This window comes from Bombyx mandarina, chromosome 02 (assembly GCF_030267445.1).
Source record: "Bombyx mandarina strain Sakado chromosome 02, ASM3026744v2".
NCBI classification, from domain to species: Eukaryota; Metazoa; Arthropoda; class Insecta; order Lepidoptera; family Bombycidae; genus Bombyx; species Bombyx mandarina.
In genome coordinates this window covers 1,945,904-1,970,642 of record NC_143209.1, presented here as the reverse complement: position 1 = coordinate 1,970,642, position 24,739 = coordinate 1,945,904, and the positions used below count along the sequence as shown (strand labels likewise).

Sequence of the window (24,739 nt, the reverse complement as noted above, 5' to 3'; positions counted from 1 at the left end):
ACTACTATTTACTCTGCACTACCTTTGGTTGACTGGTAGAGAATGCCTTAGGCATTAAGTCCGCCAATATAAGTTTTACATCAAGTCTAGTAAATAAATAAAAATAAATATAAAATAAAAAGCCTATATTCCTCATTTTACTGTAAACAACATAGTAGATGCTATATTGCAAGATGTAAATGTTGGTTTTCATTTGTTAGTACTTATATAAATATATGTTTTTCTTTTAATCTAAGATAGTTCGTTTTTTGGGATACGGATTCTCTGGTTTTTTTTCCTAGTTGTCCCTATTTATTGCAAATAATCAGCCAGTCATTGCCTTCTATATCTGTTATGTCGTCAGCCCACCTTTTCTTCGGTCTGCCTGCTATTCTTTTTCCTTTTGGCTCTATCCACTCTGATGTTATGACTTTCCACCGATTATTTTTGTATCGTGCCAGTCCATTGCCTGCACCTGCATTGCATAAGTTAGCTTGGCTTTTTGTCGCAAAAACGCCTCGATCCATGCCTACAATAGGTATCCTACCGAGGAGAATCGTATTCCAATTGGTGCTCTACAATAGGACGTAAAATCTCGCATCGTCGAAGTCCAATATGTCCGTCCGTCTAATATGTTAGAAGGACTCATGTCCTCCCAACGGTCTTACTATGGCTTTGCTCGTACTCTCAAATCGGATACGGTAGTAACTATGCCTCCCCTCGTAGGCCCCTCAGGCCGACTCACGGCTTACAATAACGACCAAAAAGCAGAACTGCTGGCCAATACATTGCAAAACCAGTACACGTCCAGCCCTCAATCTGCGATATCGTCATCGATATCGATGTGATATCGTCAGGTCCGGGAGCCTTCTTTGATTTGAGCCGGTCGATTGCACCCGTTACCTCTGATCTCAGGATATTAGGCTCCAATTCAAGATCTTTCCAGTCGAACCGGCTTTCGGTAGATTCATTGGGAGCTTTATAGAGTTGCACACAGTAGCCACGCCAGCGTAGCTCGGATAGCTGTTAGCAAATCTTATCACTTCTGGCTGAGCCCTTGCTTGCCCACCTGTCCTAGTGAAACTGGAAAGGCCTCCGGGCCACCAGTAATCCTTCTAAAATCTTGAATTGTAAACCCATATTGTATTGTTTTAAAGTAGAATCTCTAAATCTTTACTTTATCAACGGCAGCAGCTTGAAATTTGATGTAGCCTCTTCGATTTGAAAGCAATCACGAATTCTTCAGTCTCTCCGAATTGTCATATCTGAACTGAATCTCTCTCACTTTTGAGACACAACGAGTTCCTCGTGATGCAGGAGTTGTTGGACTTTCTTTTCACGGGACTTGGAAACACGGTTAATCAAATCTGACTTTAGTCGCTCGTACTTCCCACTGGCTGGAGGATTGGGGATGATACCCTCCTCTGTCGAGGCGTAGGTTTCATCCAACTGGCTGCAGGTATAGTGGAATTTTGTCGAGTCAGCGGTGATACTCGACAACAGGAACTGGCTCTCCAGCTGTGCAAACCAGAGCGCAGGTTTATCCGGGTAGAACGGTGGTACCCTTACACCCACACGACCAAGGTCACTACTGCCACTTGCAATTGTTTTTTCCACACTCATATTGCGTTCTGTATGAGAGGTCACCAATGAAGTGTTGTAAAATTAAACCACCCGCACAAGACATTCTTGATTAAGGCAGCCGCCGATATTGACATGGACCTCGTTCGTGCTGCGATAGACTACAGGCCGCGCAGATTGAAGGCCTGTATTCAAAATCACGGAGGTCATATTGAATAAGCTTTAGTGTCATAAGAATCTATGTTTTGTTAAGTTCATTTTGGTATATGAATGGTTACATAATGAATAAACTTGTTTCAATTATTTTTCATTAAACATGTGACAGAATTTATGACCTGACTAGGTATAATGTAAATGTAATAATAATAATAATATTACGTAACAAAGAATTTTTAACATGCTACAGATCTAATGAAAATAGACGAATTATGAATTTCGCTTTTATTGAAAACTCAGTTTAGATATTTTTTACTACACAAAGATGTTTGCTTTCAATCTTAAATAAAATACAATTGTGGTATTGAAAATACAATGAGAATTATTATTGAATCTGGATTTTATTAATGTTTTCAATAATAAATAACTCAATGAGTTTTTTAGCAGCAACAGCATCTACGTCCGCATCCGCATCCTCCGCAGCCTCCACAGCCGCATCCGCATCCACCGCAGCCTCCACAGCCTCCACAGCCGCATCCGCATCCACCGCAGCCTCCACAGCCGCACCCGCATCCGCAGCAACGTCCGCAGATAGAGACACAACCACTAGCACAGGCAGGGCCCTTGAAGCAAACACCTCCGCAGATCGGCACGCGGCCACAAACACAGGTTTCACCACACACGGGCAGCTCACCGCAGACGTTCACATTACCGTCGCCCTCGCCGCCATAGCAACCGCAACCGCAACCACTACCGCATCCACAGCCACAGCACTGACCGTACGCATTCTAAAACAACCACATAAATTAAAATTAAATATTGACACCTTAGTTCCTCGGTACATAACCCACCAATTTCGTCAATTGTAGAATTTGAGTAAGTATCTACCTCAATTACAATGTATCTAAAGTATTGGAGTGAAAAAGTAGACGTACATAAATATATCATTTACGTACCCATCACGTTTTTAATAATTATTTCCACGGTGAAGTTATAATATCGTGTAATGATTAAATTACTTACAGAACAAATCAGCACTTACAGAACAAATCAGATTTCGACCTCATGTCTCAAGATCTGCGAAATCCTCTATGTTTTCGTTTTTATTACGATGATAATCAGAGAACAATGAAAGGGTACAAAAGAGGTCTACTGCTATTAAGTTAAAAATATTGCTTACATTCGGAAGCTTTTAAAAAATAAAACTTACTGGGATCAGGCAGCCCTGAACGCAGAGAAGGAGAATAGCGAAGGTAAACATGATGCTGGATATTCAGGCACTTAATCTTGAATACTCTAAGCTTCAAGACTTCGTTCTTATATAGTAACTAAGGATCATGTTCACCTTGAGATAAGAAACAATTCAATGACAAACAGTTGAGAAACAATGATAGTTTGGTTTTTAATCAAACAGGTGTTCGTAATTATTTCCTTATTACACGGCCCGAAGGACGAAAACTGCAGAATATCTCCAAAGTCACGTCTTTATGCTATTTAGATATGAAGCATGCGGATTTTCAAGGAAACTGCTCGGTATAAAAGCTGATGTAGTTCAGAGTCAACTCATTCTGAAGTCATTCAGTGAAGCAACATGGCCGCTAAACTCATTCTCTTCGTCTGCGCCACCGCCCTCGTGGCTCAGGTAAGTCTTTTAATTTTTAAATTGAATTAAAAGGACTTAAAATGATTACTTAAAAATATTAAATTTTTTCATTTGTTCATAGTCCGTTTTGGGAACCGGTTGTGGCTGCGGCTGTAGAGGTTGTGGCTGCGGTTGTGGAGGTTGTGGCTGTGGATGTTGTGAAAATTTCCGTGTATGTTCCAATTCGGCTGCTCCTACTGGTCTAAGTATATGTTCCGAGAACAGGTACAAGGGTGATGTCTGTGTCTGCGGTGAAGTGCCTTTCCTTGGTACTGCTGATGTCTGTGGCAACATGTGCAGCTCGGGTTGTGGTTGTATCGACTACGGATGCGGAAACGGTTGCGTCGGTATCACCAGAAGCTGCGGTGGGTGCGGATGCGGCTGTGGAGGCTGCGGATGCGGCTGTGGAGGCTGCGGATGCGGCTGTGGAGGCTGCGGTTGCTGCTAAGGATGCAGTTGCGGACGTTCATGTTGTGGCGTCTATTAAAAAGCTCATTGAGTTATGTATTATTGAAAAAATCAATAAAACCCACCTTCAGTAATTATCCTCATTGTCTTTTCAGTACCACAATTGTATTTTATTGTAATGTGTGAAATGTTCCTGAATACGTGTTAATTGCTTATTCTTTTAATTGCTTAATTGGGTGGACGAGGCCCACCTGATGTTATGTGTTGACCAGAGTCCATAGACATCAACAACGTGAATGCCGCCCTACCCGTCTTGAGATAAAGGTTCCCAATCTCAGTTTTATAGTACAACTAGGTGTACCCGTCCGCTTTGCTGGGCATTTAAAATTAACATTATTATATCTCACCCTCACAAAAATTCTCATCATTAACGCCCCCGGAACTGGTGTAGGGAACCCAACACTCACATATATATTAGGCTATCCATTAAGTACATGTATTTTCTACATGAATACCAAGTTTCAAGTCAATCGGATGCATGGTTCAGTAGTTATAACGGAACTTCCGTAAAAACCACTGTAGATTTATATATTAGTATAGATGGCTGCCCCACCCTTTAAATAGCCATGTGTTACTTGTCAAGGCTGAAATGGACGGGGTGTTGATACTTAACCATGAGACATCCCAGTATATTTTATGGTTGAATAAAACTTGGCCGGAAAATATATTGAAGAATCACGGTCAAATCTGATATCAAATATAACTAATTAGGCAATTGGAGCTTACAATCTTTTTCAGAAAAACTAATAGTCTAAAAAACTGAATGGTTAAAATATGTAACGATAGATTATTAGAATTAATTTATTTTTTCAATACAGATAGTAGCTTGGTCGTATGCCCCTGGCATAACTGATGTATTCCAATTTAATGCACAAGGACAGGCATTATTCCATAACAATTAAATTCTATCTCTTCGCAAACAGTACAATGTTCGCGTACTTATAGTACTTATAGTACTTATAAATCACGACAACTCGACACTATGTGGCTGTGGTGAGTGAAGCCAATAAGTGTGGCTAGTTGAATAGTCTATTCATTTCCTAATACGGTCTTAAGCCTCAGTAATGTAGTTTTATCTTCCAAATACTGCGCAAAGCTTGCCCTTGTTTTACCCCTGATTTTAGTGGTAGGGACACGTGCAGATCACCTATAAGAGTGGATAACTCTACTGACTTCTGCGTTACAATATTAGACCATTCCGGTCTTAAGGTTATGAAACCAGTATTAAAAATATTGGGTTAAAATTAATTTGTGCTATTAACCACTTAAAATGAACAAGTTATTTTTTTTCTTATTGATTGAAGGAATGCTGGTGGCCCGGAGGCCTTTCCAGTTTCACCAGGACAGGTGGGCGAGCAAAGGCTCAGCCAGGAGGGGTGGGATTTGCTAACAGCTACCTGGGCGCCTCCGAAGGAGACCTTACAGTTCAAGAGCAGCTGTTTCGCGAATGAATCTACTACCGAATCGGAATCGCGACCCGCTGAGAAGATCCGGCGAGAAACTCAGCGAGCTGATTCATGGGTTAGGTTGCACGGCGAACTCTTTGTCGAGTTCGACGAGTACGGTTACCGGGGTCCCTAAGCCTGCTCCTAGTCGTCGTGTAGGTCAACGTTTCTCACGAACCACGGAGCTCCGACGGCTAACCTGCAAAAGCGGGATTGTAGAGATTGGAGGGTGTCTATGCGTGTGCGGGCCGCGTGAGCGAGCACCACACTCGCGTAAGTCATGACGGGCCTTATGCAAGTTTTGAAAAGTGTCACCTTGTTCCGAAGGGACATTTTACTCCGCTTACAGATCATGGGGTAGAGTCTACCGAGAATAAATGCGGCACGGTCACGGACTGATTTTATAAGTGGGCGGAAGGTCATCGATGCATCCAGGGTAACGCCCAGGTACTTGACCTTCCTGGCCCAGGGTATGGGTTGTCTAAAGAGAGTAATCGGGGGTGTGAGATTCTTTCTCTTAATCCGGGAGGGAATCCGTGTGGAGCTTCCCCTCTGAAATAGCACCGCAGTACTTTCCGCTGGGTTGATGTCTATGCGCCATTTTCGGAACCAATGTCCTAGGGCTAGGGCTGCGCTCTGAAGCTTCTTCGCGATTAGGGACTTGTTTCTACTGGAATAGTAAACAGTCGTGTCGTCGGCGAATAAAGCTAAATGGGTCGGCGGCGACCGGGGAATATCGTTGACGAATAAGCTAAATAGGAGGGGTGAGAGGACAGAGCTTTGCGGGTCTCCAGCTGTGAGAGGTCGCGGGGAGGAGCGGGTTCCCTCGACTCGATATCGAAAAGAACGGTTCGACAAGAAGTCCCTTATGACGAGCACGAAACTATCCGGCACACCCATGTTGAATAGTTTGAAAATCAAACCGTTGTGCCAGACTTTGTCGAACGCTTTTGCGACGTCGAAGAAGAGAGCTCCCGTGTATAATGGTTTTAGTCGATTAAGCCCCACAAGAATGTGCTCCGTGAGGCGGTGCACCTGTTGAACGCATGAGTGATTTGTACGAAATCCGAATTGTTCATCGATGAGAATGCCCTTGGATGAGACGAAGTCTCTGAGGCGTTTGTAGAGCAGACGCTCATACAGTTTGCCTAGAGACATGAGGAGGCTAATCGGGCGGTAGCTCGTCGGATGATTTTTTGGTTTACCGGCTTTATGTTTGCCGATAACGTCCGCTTCTTTCCACACCGCGGGAAAGATACAGTTTGCCATAGCGGCATTGAAAATAAATGCCAACATCACGATGAGTTGGACGGGTAGAAGTTTAATAACGCGGTTGGATATACCGTCGGAACCGGGAGCCTTGCGAGGACTTAGGTCTTTGATCAAGTCTTTAACTTCCATCGGGGTGACGGGTGGTAACGCATCCGAGGGCGGCAAGGAGGCTCTGCGTTCTACCTCATTGTCTACTAATTCTACATGAACAGGGTCAACGGATTGAGTGCTGGGCGTGCACTGGGTTTGCAATGTATCGGCCAGCAGCTCTGCTTGTTGGTCGTTATTGTAAGCCGTGAGTCGGCCTGAGGGGCTTACGAGGGGAGGCATAGTTACTACCGTATCCGATTTGAGAGTACGAGCAAAGCCATAGTAAGACCTTTGGGAGGGCGCGAGTCTTTCTAAGAAATCAGACCATCTGGCATCTCGGACTTCGGCGATGCGAGACTTTACGTCGCGTTGTAGGGCACGCATTCGAATATGATTTTCCGCGGTAGAATACCTGTCGTAGGCGCGTATTGAGGCGTTCTTAGCTCTTAGGAGCTCCCTAATATCGTCGGACAATTTGAAGCGGTGAAGGAAGTCCTCCGCTACAACTTGTTGCAATGACCTATCTAATGTCAAGGTGATGTGTGACGTTAAGATGGCTATGGCTTCAGCGGTATCCTGAGGAGACGGGGTAGAGTCCGGGCTAAATGGGAGCGATGGTGGATCAGATTTAGCCAGGCTGATGCCCAGCGTGTGCCAATCCACCACAGTCCTCGTGACAGGAACGGAATCGGGAGCGCGACCGAGCTTCATAACGACGGGACGGTGGTCTGAATCTAACTCTGAAACTACTTCGATCGAGTGTAAACGCAGAGTTACTTTTTTTAATAACGCTATGTCGAGTATATCCGAGCGATGCGCGATATTTAGCGGGTAGTGAGTCGGGGTTAGCGGAGCGACGATATCGAAGGCGAGATCATTGACTAACGCGTCAAGCCGCCTGCCATTCGGGGTTGTAGTGTGTGAGTTCCACCTAATGTGTTTACAATTTAGGTCGCCCGCCGGAATGACAGAGCTTCCCATGCCGAGCAGCGCCTCGATATCACTGCTTAGAACGATCTTGTCCGGTGGAAGATAAACGGACGCGATAACGATCGGCGCGTGTCCCGTCAGTGAGATTCGTCACACTGATGATTCGATATTAGCGAGCGCGGGAGGATCGAGCGGGACGCAATGCAGGGCTCTTCTATAGTAAATGACGGTACCACCACCACGAGCAGAGAGCCTGTCGTTCCTGACCATGTTATAGTTCGCGATTTTAGGGTCACGGCGCGCGGGCTTAAGTAGGGTCTCTTGCACTAAAAATATATCAATTTGATGGTCACACAAAAAGTTAGAAACCTGATCACGTTGATTTGCGAGACCGTAAGCGTTAAAAAATCCTATCGTTACGGATAGGGGCTTTACTCTACTTATATACGCCATTGATTACCGGCGGAGTGAGGGGAGGACCTACGTATTTAGTGACGCGTATACGTCGGCGTATTCCTGCACAACGGCGATAAAGTGTTGTACAGTGGAGGCAGCGCGAATAGCGTCGCCCAAAGCGTAAACGCGCTCAAAGTTGATCGACTGAAAGAAGTCGATCGCTAAAGCGAGATTTTCGGACGCCGTCGGAGGGCAAGTCGCAGGAGAGGGACGAGTCGCGGGGGCGGGACGAATCGCGGAGGAGGGAGTTGTAGCCGTGTTCGTGTACGGCAGCGGTTTCGCCCAGGCCGAGACACTGGGCATCGCCGCCGGAACGAATGCTGGCTTAGCCTGCGACGCAGAGGGTGCCGAGGCTTTGATGTCTGGGCCGGAAGCTCGGAGGCGGTTTTGGCGGGCGACGCGGCGATTTATTTTCGGGGCTCGGGGGCATCCGCGGTAATTTGCGGGTGACCCTGTGTTCGGCACAGGACGCAGCTAGGCGGTTCCGTCGCGGTTATTTGGTCGCGAGCGCAGAGGGCCGTGGCGTGATCGCCCAAATACTTAACACATTGGGGGCGCGCGTGACAGTTACGGGAAGAGTGCCCCTACAGTTGACAGTTATGGCACTGGCTAGGAGTGCCTTTTTTATGGGGGGCTTCGACGGCGATACAGGAGAGCCTACAGACGGTCTGCGTGTTGAAGATTTTCTTACCCTCGGGGGTAGGCTGGAGGGCGACTAGAACCATATTATATGGCTCCCTACCGCGACCGGTGTGCATACGGTGCACAGAATTCACTGGTAAGCCCTGTTCTAACAGATCGGCCTTGACGAGCTCTACATCTAACTCTTTAGGGATTCCGCGTATTACAACGCGGAGTTCGCGCTACTCGTACGCGCGTAAGAAGAGAGGGCCCTATGGTCGTCGGGTGTTTGAACCTTAATTTGAATGCCGTTCGCGAGGTTACGGGCATTCGTGAAATTGATATTTTTGGCCTTAAGGGCCAGGCAAACTCGATCCCAAGCTGCCTTCTCTTGAAGGATAACCGGGGGAGAGGTCTCGGTTTTATTTTGTGCCACCGGACGCGGCGACGGAGTGGCACGGGCTGGGGGCGCAACGGGAGTCTGAGGTCGGGGTCGCGACGCGTTCGCGGCTTTGCTAATTTTAGCGGCCGTGGGAGCTCGTGCGTGCGAAACGAGCGTGGAAACTTTGTTAATAGATGCTTTACGACGAATTATTAACTCATTTTTATTGAAAGCCCAATTTCGATATTGTTTTGCACAAAGACCTTTGCTTTCAACTTTCTTTTCAGTAGCCACGACATCTATATCCGCAGCTGCAGCTACCGGTAGGATCGAAACGTCTGCAGATAAAGACACGACCGCTAGCGCAGGCGGGACCTCTGCACTCGACAGTACCGATTTTGGACAATCAAGCATCGAAAGCGGTAACAACAGACACGGGCATCTCACCGACTCCACCAACATTACCGACGCTCTCGTTCCCATAACTATTGCAAGCAGCACCGCATCCGCAGCTGCAGCCTCCCAAACATCTACCCAGGCACCAGTCCAATTAAAAGCTAAGAATGAAATCTTCATTTCTCTGTATTCAGAGTGTTCCGCGATGGGTATATCAAGGCGAAATGTGGCTGTAATATCAACAAGGTCGATGACAGTAAAAATGTTTAAATAATCTTCTCATAATTAATAGCACTAAGTAACTGTATAATTAGTTTACTGGTGGTAGGACCTCTTGTGAGTCCACGCGGGTAGATACCACCACCCCACCTGTTTCTGTCGTGAAGCAGTAATGCGTTTCAGTTTGAAGGGTGGAGCAGCCGTTGTAACTATATTGAGATCTTAATCTCAAGGTGGGTGGCACATTTACGTTGTAGATGTCCATGGGCTCCAATAACCACTTAACAACAGGTGGGCTGTGAGTTCGTCCACCCATCTAAGCAATAAAAAAAAATAAAAAATAAAAAACATCAAAATCAAAATTAAATTACAACAGGTAAACATAAAAATATTAAGGTAAAGGTTACATAAATAAGCAACTAGGCCTTCTCAACTAAGATTATAATGAGACTATTGAGAAACAATAACAATTTAGTTTATAATCAAACAGGTGTCCGTAATTGTTTCCTGATTACACCGCCCGAAGGACGAAAACTGCAGAATATCTCCAAAGTCACGTCTATATGCTATTTAGATATGAAGCAGGCGGATTTTCAAGGAAACTGCTCGGTATAAAAGCTGACACAGTTCAGAGTCAACTCATTCTGAAGTCGCCACCGCTCTCGTGGTCCAGGTAAGTCTTTTAATTTTAAATTGAATTAAATGGATTTAAAATGATTACTTAAAAATATTTAATTGTTACATTTGTTCATAGTCCGTTTTGGGCATCGGTTGTAGCTGCGGTTGTGGCTCTGGTTGTTGTAACTGTTTCCGTGTGTGTTCCCATTCGACTGCTCCTACTGGTATATGTTCCGAGAACTGGTACAATGGTGATGCCTGTGTCTGCGGTGAAGTACCTTTCCTTGGTACTGCTGTTATCTGTGGCGACAAGTGCAGCTCAGATTGTGGTTGAATCAACTACGGCTGCAGAAACAGTTGCGTCGGTATCACCCAAAGCTGCGGCGGGTGCGGATGTGGCAGCGGAGGCTGCGGTGGATGCGGAGGCAGCTGTGGATGCTGTAGACGATGCGGATGCGACGGTAGAGGTTGTGGAGGATGTGAATGCTGCTGTAGAAGCTGCGGTGGATGCGGATGCGGTTGTGGAGGTTGTGGAGGAAGTAAATGCTGCTGTGGAGGCTGCGGTGACTGCGGAGAATGCGGATGCGGACAAAGTTGTTGAGGCTCATTGAGCTGAATATTAGTGAAAAAATCAATAAAACCTACATTCAGTAATAATCCTCATTGTGTGTTTAGTACCAAAATTGTATATTATTTGAACGTGTGAACTATTTTCCTCAATACATGTTACGTTTTCTAATTTCTTAATCAAGTCGACACGATCCTCCTGATGTAATGTGTATACGGGAGCACATAGACATCAACAACGTAGCTGCCGCCTTACCCATCTTGAGACATGAGTTCCAAATCTCAGTTTTGTAAATACAATGGCTGCCTCGCTCTTCAAATCGCATTGCGTTAATGTTTCATGGCTGACATAGGCAGGGAGATGATAGTTCTCATACGGATTCGCAGAGATTCTACCACCAGTATTTTACCCAGTCGAACTTATGTCACTACCAACTATACCGACACCAATCAACCAGTATTGATACGGGAATCAGGATAATGTGGTGGTATGGTCGGAGACGCTATAGGATATGTTGCTGCAATGTGGTGTTAGGAGTGGGCTAAAATCACCGAACCTCTTCACCTTTTATGTCGATGACCTAGTCCCTGAGCTCAGCAGAGCCGGTTGTTCGATTAAGGATGTTTTTATAAGCAACATTAGTTATGCAGACGATATGGTCCTGTTCAGCCCATAGACCAAAACCCTCAAGGAAGTCTTCGCCATATGTGAGCGAAAAAGGGGGCTCATGAACTCAGAAATACTACTATTTACTCTGCACTACCTACCTACCTTTGGTTGACTGGTAGAGAATGCCTTAGCCATTAAGTCCGCCAATATAAGTTTTACATCAAGTCTAGTAAATAAATAAAAATAAAAATAAAATAAAAAGCCTATATTCCTCATTTTACTGTAAACAACATAGTAAATGCTATATTGCAAGATGTAAATGTTGGTTTTCATTTGTTAATGTTTATATAAATATATGTTTTTCTTTTAATCTAAGATAGTTCGTTTTTTGGGATACGGATTCTCTGTTTTTTTTTTCCTAGTTGTCCCTATTTATTGCAAATAATCAGCCAGTCATTGCCTGCTATATCTGTTATGTCGTCAGCCCACCTTTTCTTCGGTCTGCCTGCTATTATTTTTCCTTTTGGCTCTATCCACTCTGATGTTATGACTTTCCACCGATTATTTTTGTATCGTGCCAGTCCATTGCCTGCACCTGCATTGAATAAGTTAGCTTGGCTTTTTGTCGCAAAAACGCCTCGATCCATGCCTACAATAGGTATCCTACCGAGGAGAATCGTATTCCAATTCGTGCCCTAACAACGGGACGTAAAACCTCGCATCGTCGAAGTCCAATATTTCCGCCCGTCTAATATCTTAGAAGGACTCGTGTCCTCAGAACGGTGTTACTATGGTTTAGTTCGTACTCTCAAATCGGATACGGTAGTAACTATGCCTCCCCTCGTAGGCCCCTCAGGCCGACTCACGGCTTACAATAACGACCAACAAGCAGAACTGCTGGCCGATACATTGCAAAACCAGTACACGTCCAGCACTCAATCTGCGCATATTCCTCGGTCACCGCCGACCCGGCCAGCCTAGTTACTCTTAACCTAGTTACTCTTAGGCTTAAGGACCCCGGTAATCCTAATCGTCAAACTTGGCAAAGAGTTCGACGTGCAACCTAACCTAAATATCAGCCCGCTGATTTTTTCGCTGGATCTTCTCAGCGGGTCGCGATTTCGATCCGATAGTATATTCATTCGCGTAGCAGCTGCTCTTGAGCTGCTAGGCCTTCTTCGGAGGCGCTCGGGTAGCTGTTAGCAAATCTCACCCCTTCTGGTTGAGCCCTTGCTCGCCCGCCTGTCCCGGTGAAACTAGAAAGATCTCCGGGCCACCAGTAATCCCTCAATCATAAAAAGATTGTGAATTGTAAATCATAATAATATAAAGTAAAATCTCTAAATCTTTAATTTATCAACGGCAGCAGCTTGAAATCTGATGTATCCTTTTCGATTTGAAAGCAATCACGAATTCTTCAGTCTCTCCGAATTGTCATATCTGAAGTGAATTTCTCATTTTTGGGACTGGACACATTCGTTGTTGAACCACACCATAAAGGACCAATCGTTGGTTGAATCCATTTAGATGGGTTATCCTGTTTCCAGCCGAATGATAGATTGAATTGGTTTGAATTAATTTCCGACCGCTTTGCAGAACGTAATACCTTTTTTTTTATTGCTTAGTCGGATGGACGAGCTCATAGCCCACCTGGTGTTAAGTGATTGTTGGAGCCCATAGACATCTACAACGTAAATGCGCCACCCACCTTGATGGGCAGCGGCTTGGCTCTGCCCTTGGCATTGCTGAAGTCCATGGGCGACGATAACCACTCACCATCAGGTGGGCCGTATGCTCGTCTGCCTACAAGGGCAATAAAAAAAAAGATTAAAGTCACGTGCCACCAATTTTTTCCACACTCCCTCTTGTGGGTAGCGAGAAACGACCCGCATACAAAAAAAAAATCAAAAAAACGAATTCCATATTGTCTATCATTCTAAAATTAGTCATTTTCACAACCGTCGAACTTCAAAATAGAGAATTACTAAAGTAACTCATCAAATTAAAAATATAAAATAAAATACAAATTCAATAATAATTGAGGCTTTAGTCCTAAATCACATATCTGTGTTTACGTAATTATTACTGAAATTACCTAATGATTTTATATAAAGGGACACAGTTTCTAGTTTGTCACGTAATAGAGATAGCGGTTGGCAACAAAACTATATAAAAACAGAAATTTGGTAGTTGAAAGCGTATACAAGTATACCTCAGTAAAACAACATGGCAGCCAAGATTATTCTCTTCTTGTCCGTATCTGCTCTCGCGGTTCAGGTGAGTGTACTTCTTTAAATGTAAATACATTAAGATTTTTTAATTTCTTATATGACGAGCCCATGATCCTATATCCACGTTTCAGCTTTATATATATACCCATTTTGGGATAGTATACTCACAGATATGTCTAAAATAATGTTACTGGTAAGGTCGATCTTTTTTTTATTGCTTAAATGTGTGAACGAGCCCACAGCTCACCTTGTGTTAAGTGGTTACTAGAGCCCATAGATATCTACAACGTAAATGCCGCCACCCACCTTGAGATATAAGTTCTAAGGTCTCAGTATAGTTACAACGGCTTGCACCTCGTCGCCCGGGGGGAGCCGACGCCGAAGTGCCACCACTGCAGTGGCTGCAACGAGGACACGGCGGAGCACACGCTCGCGTACTGCCCCGCTTTCGCGGAGCAGCGCCGAGTCCTCGTTGAAAAAATAGGACCGGACTTGTCGCTTCCAACCGTCGTGGCTACGATGCTCGACAGCGACGAGTCCTGGCAGGCGATGCTCGATTTCTGCGAGTCCACCATCTCGCAGAAGGAGGCGGCGGAACGGGAGAGGGAGAGCTCTTCTTCCCTCTCGGCGCCGTGCCGCCGCCGCCGAGCCGGGGGTCGGAGGAGGGCGTTTGTCCAGCTCCGGCCCCTATGAGGAGGCAGTCTCTTCCCCCTGGGAATGGTCACGGGGCGACCTGAGGCTGCGCCGCATGCTACCGTCACTCTAGCGCGCTGGCACCAGGAGGACGGGACGACGCGTTGGCGGCTGCGGACTGCAATTCGGTCCGCATTTTTGTCGGCGCTCTCATCGCCGAATATACTGTGGAAGAGCAACACGGTCCAGCCCGGCAGGCTGGTTCTGGCCCAGCGGGGTATCCCGGAACACCAGCGGCATCGCCTGGGCGGTCTGTTAGGGCCGCCGTACCGCGGAGACCGAAGTCGTTGGTCGTCGACTATCGCCTCGACGACCCGTCGGTCAGGCATCCTCGGGATGGCGCCGCGTGTCTGGTTGTAGTGTTGACCGCTGGAACCCCCCTACTCTGACCGGGTTTTGACCCCGGACGGAGACCGGACGTCGGGTGTAAGAGTGCAGGGGAGTCGTTTAGTGGGTGGACTCTAAAATCCTTGGGCCCGCGGTCTGCTCACAACACCATGCAGATCGTTGAGTCTCACATACACCGCGCACCTCTTATGCGCGGGGACCTCGTAGGAGGTTCGGCCCAGGCCCGAAAAAAAAAAATTGTTACAACGGCTGCCCCACCCTTTAAACCGAAACGCATTACTGCTTCACGGCTGAAACAGGCAGGGTGGTGGTACCTACCCGTGCGGACTTACAAGAGATCCTACCACTAGTAATATACTGTACTTTTAATGAATATACTGTATTATAAACAAAAGCAATCGAGTATAGGTTTAATAAATAAATAAAAGTGATTTTTGTAAACTAAAATACTTCTCATTTAGTCCACAGTTGGTCAGTACATTGGCCGCGTGAACAATGGTTGTGGATGCGGGAGTCTCAACTACCGTGGCCTCGGTTACACCGCTGGCTGTGGTCTCACCGCTGCTAGTTCTCTTGCAGCCTCCCACGGAGGAGGGTTATTCGTCATCACCTCCTCTGCCGCGCCTACTGGTCTCGGCATAGCTTCCGAGAACAGATACGAAGGCGCTGTCGATGTGTGCGGCAACATTCCATTCCTGGGCACCGCTGATGTCGCAGGCGAGTTCCCCACTGCAGGCATTGGTGAGATCAACTACAGCTGCGGCGATGGAGCAGTCGCCATTACCGCTGAAGGTGGTCTCGGCTACGCTGGAGGACTTGACTACGCTGGTGGACTCGGCTACGCTAGTGGACTTGGCTACGGCTTAGGCTATGGAGAATACGTTGGATGCGGTTGTGGTTGCGGTGACGTCTACTTGTAGAACATGATAATGATGATAATAAAATAAACTTATTTGCTCAAATAAAATCTGGTAAACATGAAAGTCTGGTATTTATTTCCAAGTAATTCCCATTTTGCACCAGCTTAGTTTATTCAAAGTCGCATCGCAATACAGTATTTTGAGTGAGGGCTTTTGTAAGTGTAGCGTTTTCATGCGGCCTGAAGTCACATTAAGAGCCTTCACATCACACAATCCCATTTTTATTGGAAAATCGTCGGAGTGCCACGGTTTGCGAGGAATTTAGTCATTTTGGTAATTAGGAATGCAGTAAATCTTCATAACGATATAGACTTCGAACCATTTTGTAAGATCAGAAGACAGCGTCAGAAAGCTTCGCAGCACGATAATGTGCCAGTAAACAAAACAGTTAAGAATATATTCAATTAAGTCATTTATTTATCGCCTGATCGAAATTTTTCGACACAGCAAAAATATGCCTTCTTAGTAGTAGCTACCACGACCACACCCGCAGGTAGGAGCACAGCGTCCGCAGAGAGAGACGCAGCCGCCGGCGCAGGCGGGACCTCCGAACTCGACACCACCGATGATGGGCACGCGGCCACCGCCAGCGGTGACACCACGGACGGGTAGCTCACCGGCGACACCCACATTACCGACGCCCTCGCCGCCATAGCTACCGCAACCACCGCCGTATCCGCCATAGCCATATCCGCCGCCGTACCCACCCAAGCCGTAGCCGAGTCCGTAGCCGCCCAGGCCGCCTCCACAGCCGCAGCCTTCCAGTCCTCTACCCAGGCACTGTCCGTACACGTTCTACAAATTTTACATAAAATAACATTTTGGTGGAAAATCAAATAGTGTCAATAATAGAGCTCGAAAGGACAATGCCCAAAAGTGGGCCAACTTTATGTCAAAACTATTTGTACTTGAAAAACTATGCCTTATTTTTTTACGTTGTTTAGTTTATGTATCAACATTTCTTTCGCCCTGGCATTGTTTTACAAAAAAATAAATTACTTATTTCATAATATCCCGAAACTTAGTGCCATAGTTTTTAAATTCGCCAATAGGCAAAGGGCTTAGCCCATACAGCCTTATAGTAAACCTATATGCTGCCAAACGAAAGAGTTGTCTGTGACTTGAACAACAAATAAAAAAAAAAGTAATGCTTATAATTTACAGACTTTTTAGTTTATTTTTGTTCAATTCAATATTTATATATTGTAATAATAATTATTACTTTTAAAACCACGAGTTATTTTGTTTAATATTTTTAGATATTAATGATTCCATTAGTAAAAATCTCAATGGCCTACCATTACTCTATTCTTATTATATTATATTATGATCAGAGAGTTTTGGCAGCAACCCGAGTGAAGCGTCACTTGAAGTTTTATTTTAATGTTTTTTTAATAGTTTATTGTGATGTATAATATATAAATTGGGCGTTGTTTTGTGTTAAATGTCAATAATTGTTGTTCACGATTATTGAGGCATTGGAATAAAACTGTGGCTAACATAGCAGTTAATGTTTTTTTTTTTCAAGATAAAAGGTCTGCGGAAATTCATGCTCACTCAATGAGCTATTCATCGAGTTGACGTCAAAACTCCCAAAAAGCAATAAAAAGAGATACACCGGCTTTTTATTGACAAAAAAAATATAACTACGTCAGACTAGGCTGTATAAGCTACGCTCTGTGCCTGCTTATTGGCGAATTTAAAAACAACAACAACAATATCGGCTTCCGGATTTTCATTTCATTTTATTATTATTATGAGGATATAATAATAATAAAATGTACGTAAGGACTTATTTCTAGCAACATTAACCACAATTGACTTATTTAATACTGTAAATAATGATGAAAGCGATTATTTGTTTCGAAAAAAACAATTAACAACTTAATGTTAGCTGCAGAAAAAAACAGATTTCTCTTAAACCTGGGTGAGAATATAAAAATAGTTTTCTGAATATGAAACGATATTTCTTTGTCTATCAAAATAAGTTAAAACCATCATGACGCGACAACTTTTTTTAGGGGCCCAAACGCCTATAGAAAATGGGCATTGTCCTTTGCTTTGAGTTTTTTCTGTACGCGGTTTTTTTCTCCCAGATATATCTATTGCATTGGTTCAAATTTCTTAAATCGGATTATAGTTTTTTTATTGCCCTTGTAGGCAGACGAGCATACGGCCCACCTGATGGTGGGGTTTTACCGTCGCCCATGGACTTCAGCAATGCCAGGGGCAGAGCCAAGCCACTGCCTATCTATAACGATTATTGGACCTTAAAATTTAATCGTACTTAAAATTTAGTTCTACTGGTGGTAGGACCTCTTGTGAGTCCGCACGGGTAGGTACCACCACCCTACCTATTTCTGTCGTGAAGCAGTATTGCGTTTCGGTTTGAAGGGCGGGGCTGCCGTTGTAACTATACTAATACCTTAGAACTGATATCTCAAGGTGGGTAGCACATTTACGTCGTAGATGTCAATGGGCACCAGTAGCCACTTAACACCAGGCGGGCTGTGAGCTCGTCCACCCATCTAAGCACTAAAAAAAATAAACAATAATAGAGTTTTTTAAACAAAATGTTACTTACTTGGACCAGGCAAGCCTGAACGCAGAGGATGAGATAAGCGAAGGTAGACATGCCACAATGTATTCAGATACTTGATCTGGAATGTTTCCAAGTACAGAACATCCACCTTATATAGCAGCCGAGGGTCGTGGCCACCTTGAGATAACAGAAAATTTTGTAACATAGCACCGTCGTATCTCTTTCGTATCTCTTGTTTCATTCAAGCCTTCTGAGAGGATTTCAAAATTTCATGAGAATCAGTGTTGAGTTTGAAGGTGAGAATTGGGAAATAATGTCAAAAGTCACGTCAATAATTCATTATGCGGTAACGTAACGGTGGTAGGACCCACCCCGTCTATTTCTGCCGTGAAGCAGTAATGCGTTTCGGTTTGAAGGGTGGGCAGCTTTTGTAACTATACTGAGACCTTAGAACTTATGTCTCAAGGTGGATGGCGCATTTACGTTTTAGATATCTATGGGATCCAGTAACCACTTCTCCAGATGGGCTGTGAGCTCGTCCACCCATCTTAAAACAATAAAAAAAAAACGATAAATTTCCTCAAACCGTAAATATTCAATTGTTCCTTATTCTTGTTCACAGTCCGTTTTGGGCATCGGTTGTGGTTGCGGATATGGCGGTTGGGGCTATGGTGGTCTGGGCTACGGTGGTCTGGGCTACGGTGGTCTGGGCTACGGTGGTCTGGGCTACGGTGGCCTGGGCTACGGTGGTCTAGGCTATGGTGGTCTGGGTTACAGCGGTTACGGCTTCGGAGGTTTCGGCGCTGGATGTGGTGGTTTCTCCGGTGGCGGTCTCGTTGTGTCTTCTGCCTCGGCTGCTCCTACTGGCCTAGGTGTACGTTCCGAGAACAGGTACGAGGGTGGCGTCGGTGTCTGCGGTAACGTACCTTTCGTTGGTACCGCTGATGTCGCTGGCGAGTTCCCCACCGGTGGTATTGGTGATATCAACTACAGCTGCGGAGATGGCGTGGTCACTATCACCCGAGAGGATGGATTCGGCTATGGTGCTGGCTATGGTCTGGGCTACGGAGGCGGCTACGGTCTCGGCTATGGAGGCTACGGTGGATGCGGATGTGGCTGCGGATACTAAATATTTTAAAATGAGTTAAGACTGATTTTCCTTGATTTGGTTCAAGAATAAAATTCGCTTGCAACAAAATTAGTTTCATTGTGTTTGATGGGTTCTTATTGTTCATACTCGTATTGTTTCCAATTGGTGGATATACAGGAATATGAATTTTAAGTCCCCACAATAATTCTATGCACACGTAGCTCACGGTTTCTGGTCACGGGGCAGTTGGCATATTTAGCCCACCGATTGTTTTTGTGATGACGTCCATGAATCAAAACTAAATTCACAACAATCCACCACCACCCAATTCAGATGAAAAGATATCAGGAAATAAAATTTTGTATTCGTTAAAACTTTGTAGTGTAATTTCATAGGTCATGGACTTTTTACTTAACTAGGTTGAATCGCTCCGAACGTACGTTCAAGCTCCTACCGGTCGCTTTTTTACTTTTGTAGCTACAACACCAGTATTTATGGTAGATAAAACAGGACAAGTTCTTTCAGAATAATCTCAAGGATAAAAAATTATCAATAGTACTTACTAATATCATTTCGTTACCACCATGCATTAAGACAAGTAATATGCTATTATAAAATGAAATCTATACTTATTATATTAAGAAACATATAAATAACCAAACTAGTTACGGTAGATGATTCATACAAAATAATACATGTACAAACGTGGGATATAGGGTAGACCTTCTGCAACAGAATTGCTAAATGCTTAACTAGTCGTCGCGTCAGACCTTTCCAATCTCGACTTGACCTCAGCTCAGGACGTTGTCATCCACAACGACAGATCACTGCATAAAAACTTGCCGGTGATGTTATTGCTCAAAAGGGCTGTGAGTTTGACATTCCGTTAGAGCTACCAAAATAACACGTTACTCCAATGATCACGATTAAAACAACAGCGGATAAATCAAAATATATTTATTGTATGCAGATTTTATCGGTACATGATTAGTTGGTTGGTTATTCACTAGATTCCACCACAGCCACAGCCGCATCCGTTTCCGGCGTAGCCAAGACCGTATCCAGTGCCGTAGCCGATGCCATCATATCCGGAACCGTAGCCGAAACCACCAGTATAGCCGTTGCCTCTCTCAGCGGTGATGCCGACGAAGCCATCGCCGCAGCCGTAGAAGATACCGCCAAGACCCGCAGTGGGGAAGACGCCCTCTACTAGAGCGGAGCCTAGGAAAGGCAGGTTACCGCAGACAGCGACAGTACCTTCGTATTCGTTTTCGGACGCGACACCCAGACCAGTAGGGGCGGCAGAGGAGGTTGCTACAGGAAGGCTTCCACCTGAGAAGCCTCGGCCACATCCTCCTCCGAGACCGCCGTAGCCACCATATCCGAGCCCACCATATCCGAGTCCACCATACCCAGGTCCTCCGTACCCAGGTCCTCCGTACCCAAGACCTCCGTAGCCACGTCCAACGCAGCCACAACCGATGCCCATAGCAGACTACAAATTACAGAAAACATGAATTGCTGAGAACCGTACCCACAAATATTTCAATATCAACCTTCAGATGAAGGGTTAAAGTCTCAAAAGCACTATATCACGCTCAGATCAACTCTCAAACTGCAACGCATGCTACAACTATCCCTGATAGCGATAGTGGTGTTTACTCTTGTCAGTAATAACGTAGGTCATAAAATTTGGGTGCTTTAATTGCTAACACTGAAGTTCCTTCATGCAAGTCGTTCGTGGGCACGTGTTAGGAGTTATTGGATACGATCAGCACCTCGTGTCTTATGCGTTAGACCGTGGACATATCTGATTAAATATAATACAGTTTTAGCATACAGAATTAGCAAAAGAACAGTGTATAAGAAAATTCACCAACCTGAGCAAGAGCTGAGATGCAGACCAAGAGAATGAGTTTAGCGGTCATGTTGTTTCGCTGAATGACTACACAATGAGTTCAGTGTAAGCTATTCCTCCTTTTATACAAATAAGTTTTCTAATGCATCCGTTATCTATTTACTATACGTGACTCACACTCATCGGAGTTGTAAACCCTTTTCACAACAGTGTTATCTAACGATGGTGAAATTGGGGCGAAAAGATACAACGGTACGTGGTAATTTACACGAAAAGAAAAGTATTGTACTATCAAGAATTACTATTTCGAAAACTTAATGAAATTGGATTAAATGTAGTATAAAAAAAAACGGTATAAATATGTAGATACTACATTTTGTTGGGACGTAAAACCATTCTGCGTCCAGTTCGTGAATATCTTCACTTTCTTCATCCTCTGCGTGCAGGCTTGCCTCATCCAAGTGAGTACCTTGTTTCTTAAAAGTTTTTGCTTACGCACTACATACACAAGTTGGCTGTAAAATTTCGGCCCAGAGTATCACCACCTTACTCTCGCATTCTTCCAGTAAGTGTCACAAGTAGCGAATAAAGGATTCGAAGCCGAATGGGCAGAAGCGTTCTCTGTGTTATTTTACTTATTTCTTGACATGCTTTGTGGAGGAGCTCTTGGCCCACGTGATATTTTAGAAGTCATCGTGGCCTAAAGGATAAGACGTCCGGTGCATTCGTGTTGAGCGATGCACCGGTGTTCAAATCCCAGGCGGGTACCATTTTTTCTAATATGAATTATTTATTTATATGAATAAAATACGTACTCAACATATGTTCGCGATTGACTTCCACGGTGAAGGAATAAAACATCGTGTAATAAAAAATCAAACTCGCAAATTTAATCGTAATTACTGGTGGTAGGACCTCTTGTGAGTCTACGCGGATAGGTACCATCGCCCTGCCTATTTCTGCCGTAAAGCAATAATGCGTTTCTGTTCGAAGCCGTTGTAACAATACTAAGATCTTAGAACTTATATCTCAAGGTGGGTGGCGCATTAACGTTGTAGATGTCTATGGGATCCAGTAACCACTTAATACCAGGTGGGCTGTGAGCTCGTCCACCCATCTAAGCAATACAAAAATATAAAAAAATAAGTGATTACCGGTAGCCCAAGACATCAACATAAAATGCTGACGCTGGTGTAATTTGTTAAGAAGCTGTGATGAATTATACCGGCACTAGACCACAAACAGTGAACGTGGCTGTTTAGGCGTAAACTTTCCTGTGTGGCATTGCTACGGTGACGACAATATTTTTACATCATTACACGTATTTCTATCATGTCCACAGTGATAGATTATGAAGCGAGATATTGGATTGAAATTCAAACAGAGGTACATTTCATGTTTATAGAATGTCTACGGCCAGTACTTGGGAGGGTTAGGCGGTTGCGGCTGCGGAGCTGGTTGGAACGGCTGGAACGGACTCGGAGCAGGCTGGAATGGACTCGGTGCTGGGTGGAACGGAATCGACGGAGGATACGGTGCCGGCTGTGGCTCATATGGCGGCGAGGGAATCGGTAATGTGGGTGTTGCCGGTGAGCTACCCGTCGCTGGTACCACAGCTATCATTGGTCGCGTGCCCATCATCGGTGCTGTTGAGTACGGAGGTCAGGCCTGCGCCGTTGGTACCGTCTCTATCTGCGGACACTGCGCTCCCATCTGTGGATGCGGCCGCAGCACTATCTACTAAGAAATGTCAAGTTGCCCTCAATAGAAATGGAAACGAAAATGATCATAATATAATGAAATAAAACAAATATTTTAATTTATTTCTTGTCTTTCTGTAAGTCCTTTCGCATACTTTGCTAGGAAGCTTTAGTACCATTTTGTGATACCATTGAAACACCATTTGCATGTGGTAAATAAATATTTCAGTTTTCTTAGTTATCGCACGTGCTACCATGCTCATTTCACAACTTGGAAACCGCCATCCATCTTGAAGCACAAGATTCAAATCTCAATTGAATAGTATACTGACTTTTCCACCCTTCGAAAAGTAACGCTAGACTGCTTTATATCAGGATCAGGCAAGGTGGTGGAACCTACCAATACGGATAAACCCATACGCTTTATTATCAGTATTTGCGATGCTTTTCCATTTTATTACCACACCACTCTCCACTACGCCATGTAATTCTCCACTGCGTTCATGTGCAATGCGTATGCATATATTTCTTACCACATGTCAGGTTCTAAATTAACTCCTTTGCTCGATGTTACCAGACTGCTATAAGGGGCCTTTTTTCGACAACGCTACGAAAAGCGTCCTAACTGACAGAGGTTTTATTATGCCAACTGTGGATTTGGACATCTTGACATTAAATATCATAAATATCGCTTAAACATTAAATATCGCTTTTTCACTTCCGTCTGATTCCTATGCCGAGTTAGACCCGGTAAGGTGCTTGTCTCCCAAGCTATTTATCATCTCCACCAGACCCAATAACTCTTGCATTAGACACCTTCAGCTCTAACACTAGGAGCAGGCTTAGGGATCCCGGTAGCCGTACTCGCCGTACTCGTCGAACTCGGCAAAGCTTTCGACGTGCAACCTAACCCATGGATCAGCCCGCTGAGTTTCTAGCCGGATTTTCTCAGCGGGTCGCGATTCCGATCCGGTAGTAGATTCATTCGCGAAGCAGCTGCTCTTGAGTTAGTAGGCTTTCTTCGGAGGCGCTCGGGCAGCTGTTAGCAAATCTCACCCCTCCTGGCTGAGCCGTTGCTCGCCCACCTGTCTTGGTGAAACTGGAAAGGCCCCCGGGCCACCAGAAATACTTTAAACATATAAAAAGAAAAAAAGACACGTGTGGAACTCAGAGACTGCCGCGGTAAAGCTATTGCATAGCATCTTTTATCAACTTATGCATAGCATTTTTATCAACTTATGCAATTACAATTAGACAGTAATAATTTAATATTAAAACAATAATAAAATAAGACCACGCTATCTGACAATGTATAAACATTAACAAAAGCAAAACATTAACTTTCCCCTTCACACTCATAAGCTAGACTGCGCGAGACAGAGATGGGCAGACTTTTCATGATGCGCATGCAGTGCGACATCACGTCGTGCGCTTATTCACAAACACTACACAAGCGCAACGTGTGAATGTGTTAACGCGAGCTACATGGAGTGGGGGTGTTAGGTTTTATTTTCGTTACGGAATTTCTTGACTCGGTCGCCGCGCTCAAAGCCCGCGAAACCGCGAAAACCTATGCAATAGCTTAATAATAATCTGCCTGTAAGATTTGAACACCGAAAAGTCATTTCATTTCAAAGGAATATACACCGGGCGTTTCCATTAAGTTACGAAGTCTTCTATGTTTTCCTTATAATAATTATGTTTCAATTTTGCAATCTATTGTGGTCTTTTTTGCAAATTAGTCAGCTCACTCCATAATACTAAAATATAGATTGTATTTTTGTATGTAAAGTGTGTTTATTTTCATAATTCAGGGAGCTAACGAAAGGATACCTTTATAAAATGAATAGCATCAAACTACATTTGCTGCAATTAAATTTTATTTCTCAATCAAGACGAGTAAATTCAGCCGTAAGTCATGTTAT

General features: G+C 44.5%; 7 protein-coding genes and 2 pseudogenes across 7 annotated transcripts in view; 6 read left to right on the top strand and 3 right to left on the bottom strand.

Moving 5' to 3' along the window:
* The window catches only part of LOC149503359 (chorion class A protein L11-like), a 128,788-nt gene that overhangs the window by 97,920 nt on the left and 6,129 nt on the right, over positions 1 to 24,739 (top strand). The gene's annotated exons all lie outside the window — the stretch shown is intronic.
* LOC114252328 (chorion class A protein L11-like) overlaps positions 1 to 24,739 on the top strand; it is a 124,811-nt gene that overhangs the window by 97,932 nt on the left and 2,140 nt on the right. The window lies entirely within an intron of this gene.
* On the bottom strand, positions 2,157 to 2,977 carry LOC149503363 (chorion class high-cysteine HCA protein 12). Its single transcript, XM_089733997.1, has 2 exons — positions 2,927 to 2,977; positions 2,157 to 2,504 (listed from the first exon to the last, which is right to left on the bottom strand). The coding sequence occupies exons 1-2, from the start codon at positions 2,975 to 2,977 to the stop codon at positions 2,157 to 2,159; spliced, it is 399 nt and encodes a 132-aa protein (XP_089590123.1).
* On the top strand, positions 3,308 to 3,845 carry LOC114242012 (chorion class high-cysteine HCB protein 12). The gene is given in 2 exon segments (XM_028173029.2): positions 3,308 to 3,358; positions 3,441 to 3,845. Coding segments are annotated over 2 exon segments (456 nt in total).
* Positions 13,659 to 15,624, top strand: LOC114252173 (chorion class B protein M2807). The gene is made up of 2 exons (XM_028186681.2): positions 13,659 to 13,709; positions 15,166 to 15,624. Exons 1-2 carry the CDS (start codon positions 13,659 to 13,661, stop codon positions 15,622 to 15,624), a joined length of 510 nt encoding a protein of 169 aa, XP_028042482.2.
* LOC114252163 (chorion class A protein L11-like) lies at positions 16,087 to 18,259 on the bottom strand. Its single transcript, XM_089733971.1, has 2 exons — positions 18,209 to 18,259; positions 16,087 to 16,419 (listed from the first exon to the last, which is right to left on the bottom strand). Exons 1-2 carry the CDS (start codon positions 18,257 to 18,259, stop codon positions 16,087 to 16,089), a joined length of 384 nt encoding a protein of 127 aa, XP_089590097.1.
* Positions 18,480 to 19,295, top strand: LOC149503362 (chorion class B protein B.L1 pseudogene; annotated as a pseudogene).
* Positions 20,263 to 21,361, bottom strand: LOC114252167 (chorion class B protein L12-like). Its single transcript, XM_089734668.1, has 2 exons — positions 21,137 to 21,361; positions 20,263 to 20,751 (listed from the first exon to the last, which is right to left on the bottom strand). Exons 1-2 carry the CDS (start codon positions 21,182 to 21,184, stop codon positions 20,263 to 20,265), a joined length of 537 nt encoding a protein of 178 aa, XP_089590794.1. The 5' UTR covers positions 21,185 to 21,361.
* On the top strand, positions 21,337 to 22,858 carry LOC114252164 (chorion class A protein L12 pseudogene; annotated as a pseudogene).

Bases quoted from the DNA above. Each gene is read 5' to 3' on its own strand.
- LOC149503363 (XM_089733997.1), bottom strand. From the start codon at position 2,977: ATGTTTACCTTCGCTATTCTCCTTCTCTGCGTTCAGGGCTGCCTGATC. The intron at 2,505-2,926 runs GTAAGTTTTATT...TGGTTGTTTTAG, and splicing joins TTCAGGGCTGCCTGATCCCA to AATGCGTACGGTCAGTGCTG.
- LOC114252173 (XM_028186681.2), top strand. From the start codon at position 13,659: ATGGCAGCCAAGATTATTCTCTTCTTGTCCGTATCTGCTCTCGCGGTT. The intron at 13,710-15,165 runs GTGAGTGTACTT...CTTCTCATTTAG, and splicing joins TATCTGCTCTCGCGGTTCAG to TCCACAGTTGGTCAGTACAT.
- LOC114252163 (XM_089733971.1), bottom strand. From the start codon at position 18,259: ATGTCTACCTTCGCTTATCTCATCCTCTGCGTTCAGGCTTGCCTGGTC. The intron at 16,420-18,208 runs GTAAGTAACATT...TAAAATTTGTAG, and splicing joins TTCAGGCTTGCCTGGTCCAA to AACGTGTACGGACAGTGCCT.
- LOC114252167 (XM_089734668.1), bottom strand. From the start codon at position 21,184: ATGACCGCTAAACTCATTCTCTTGGTCTGCATCTCAGCTCTTGCTCAG. The intron at 20,752-21,136 runs GTTGGTGAATTT...TGTAATTTGTAG, and splicing joins GCATCTCAGCTCTTGCTCAG to TCTGCTATGGGCATCGGTTG.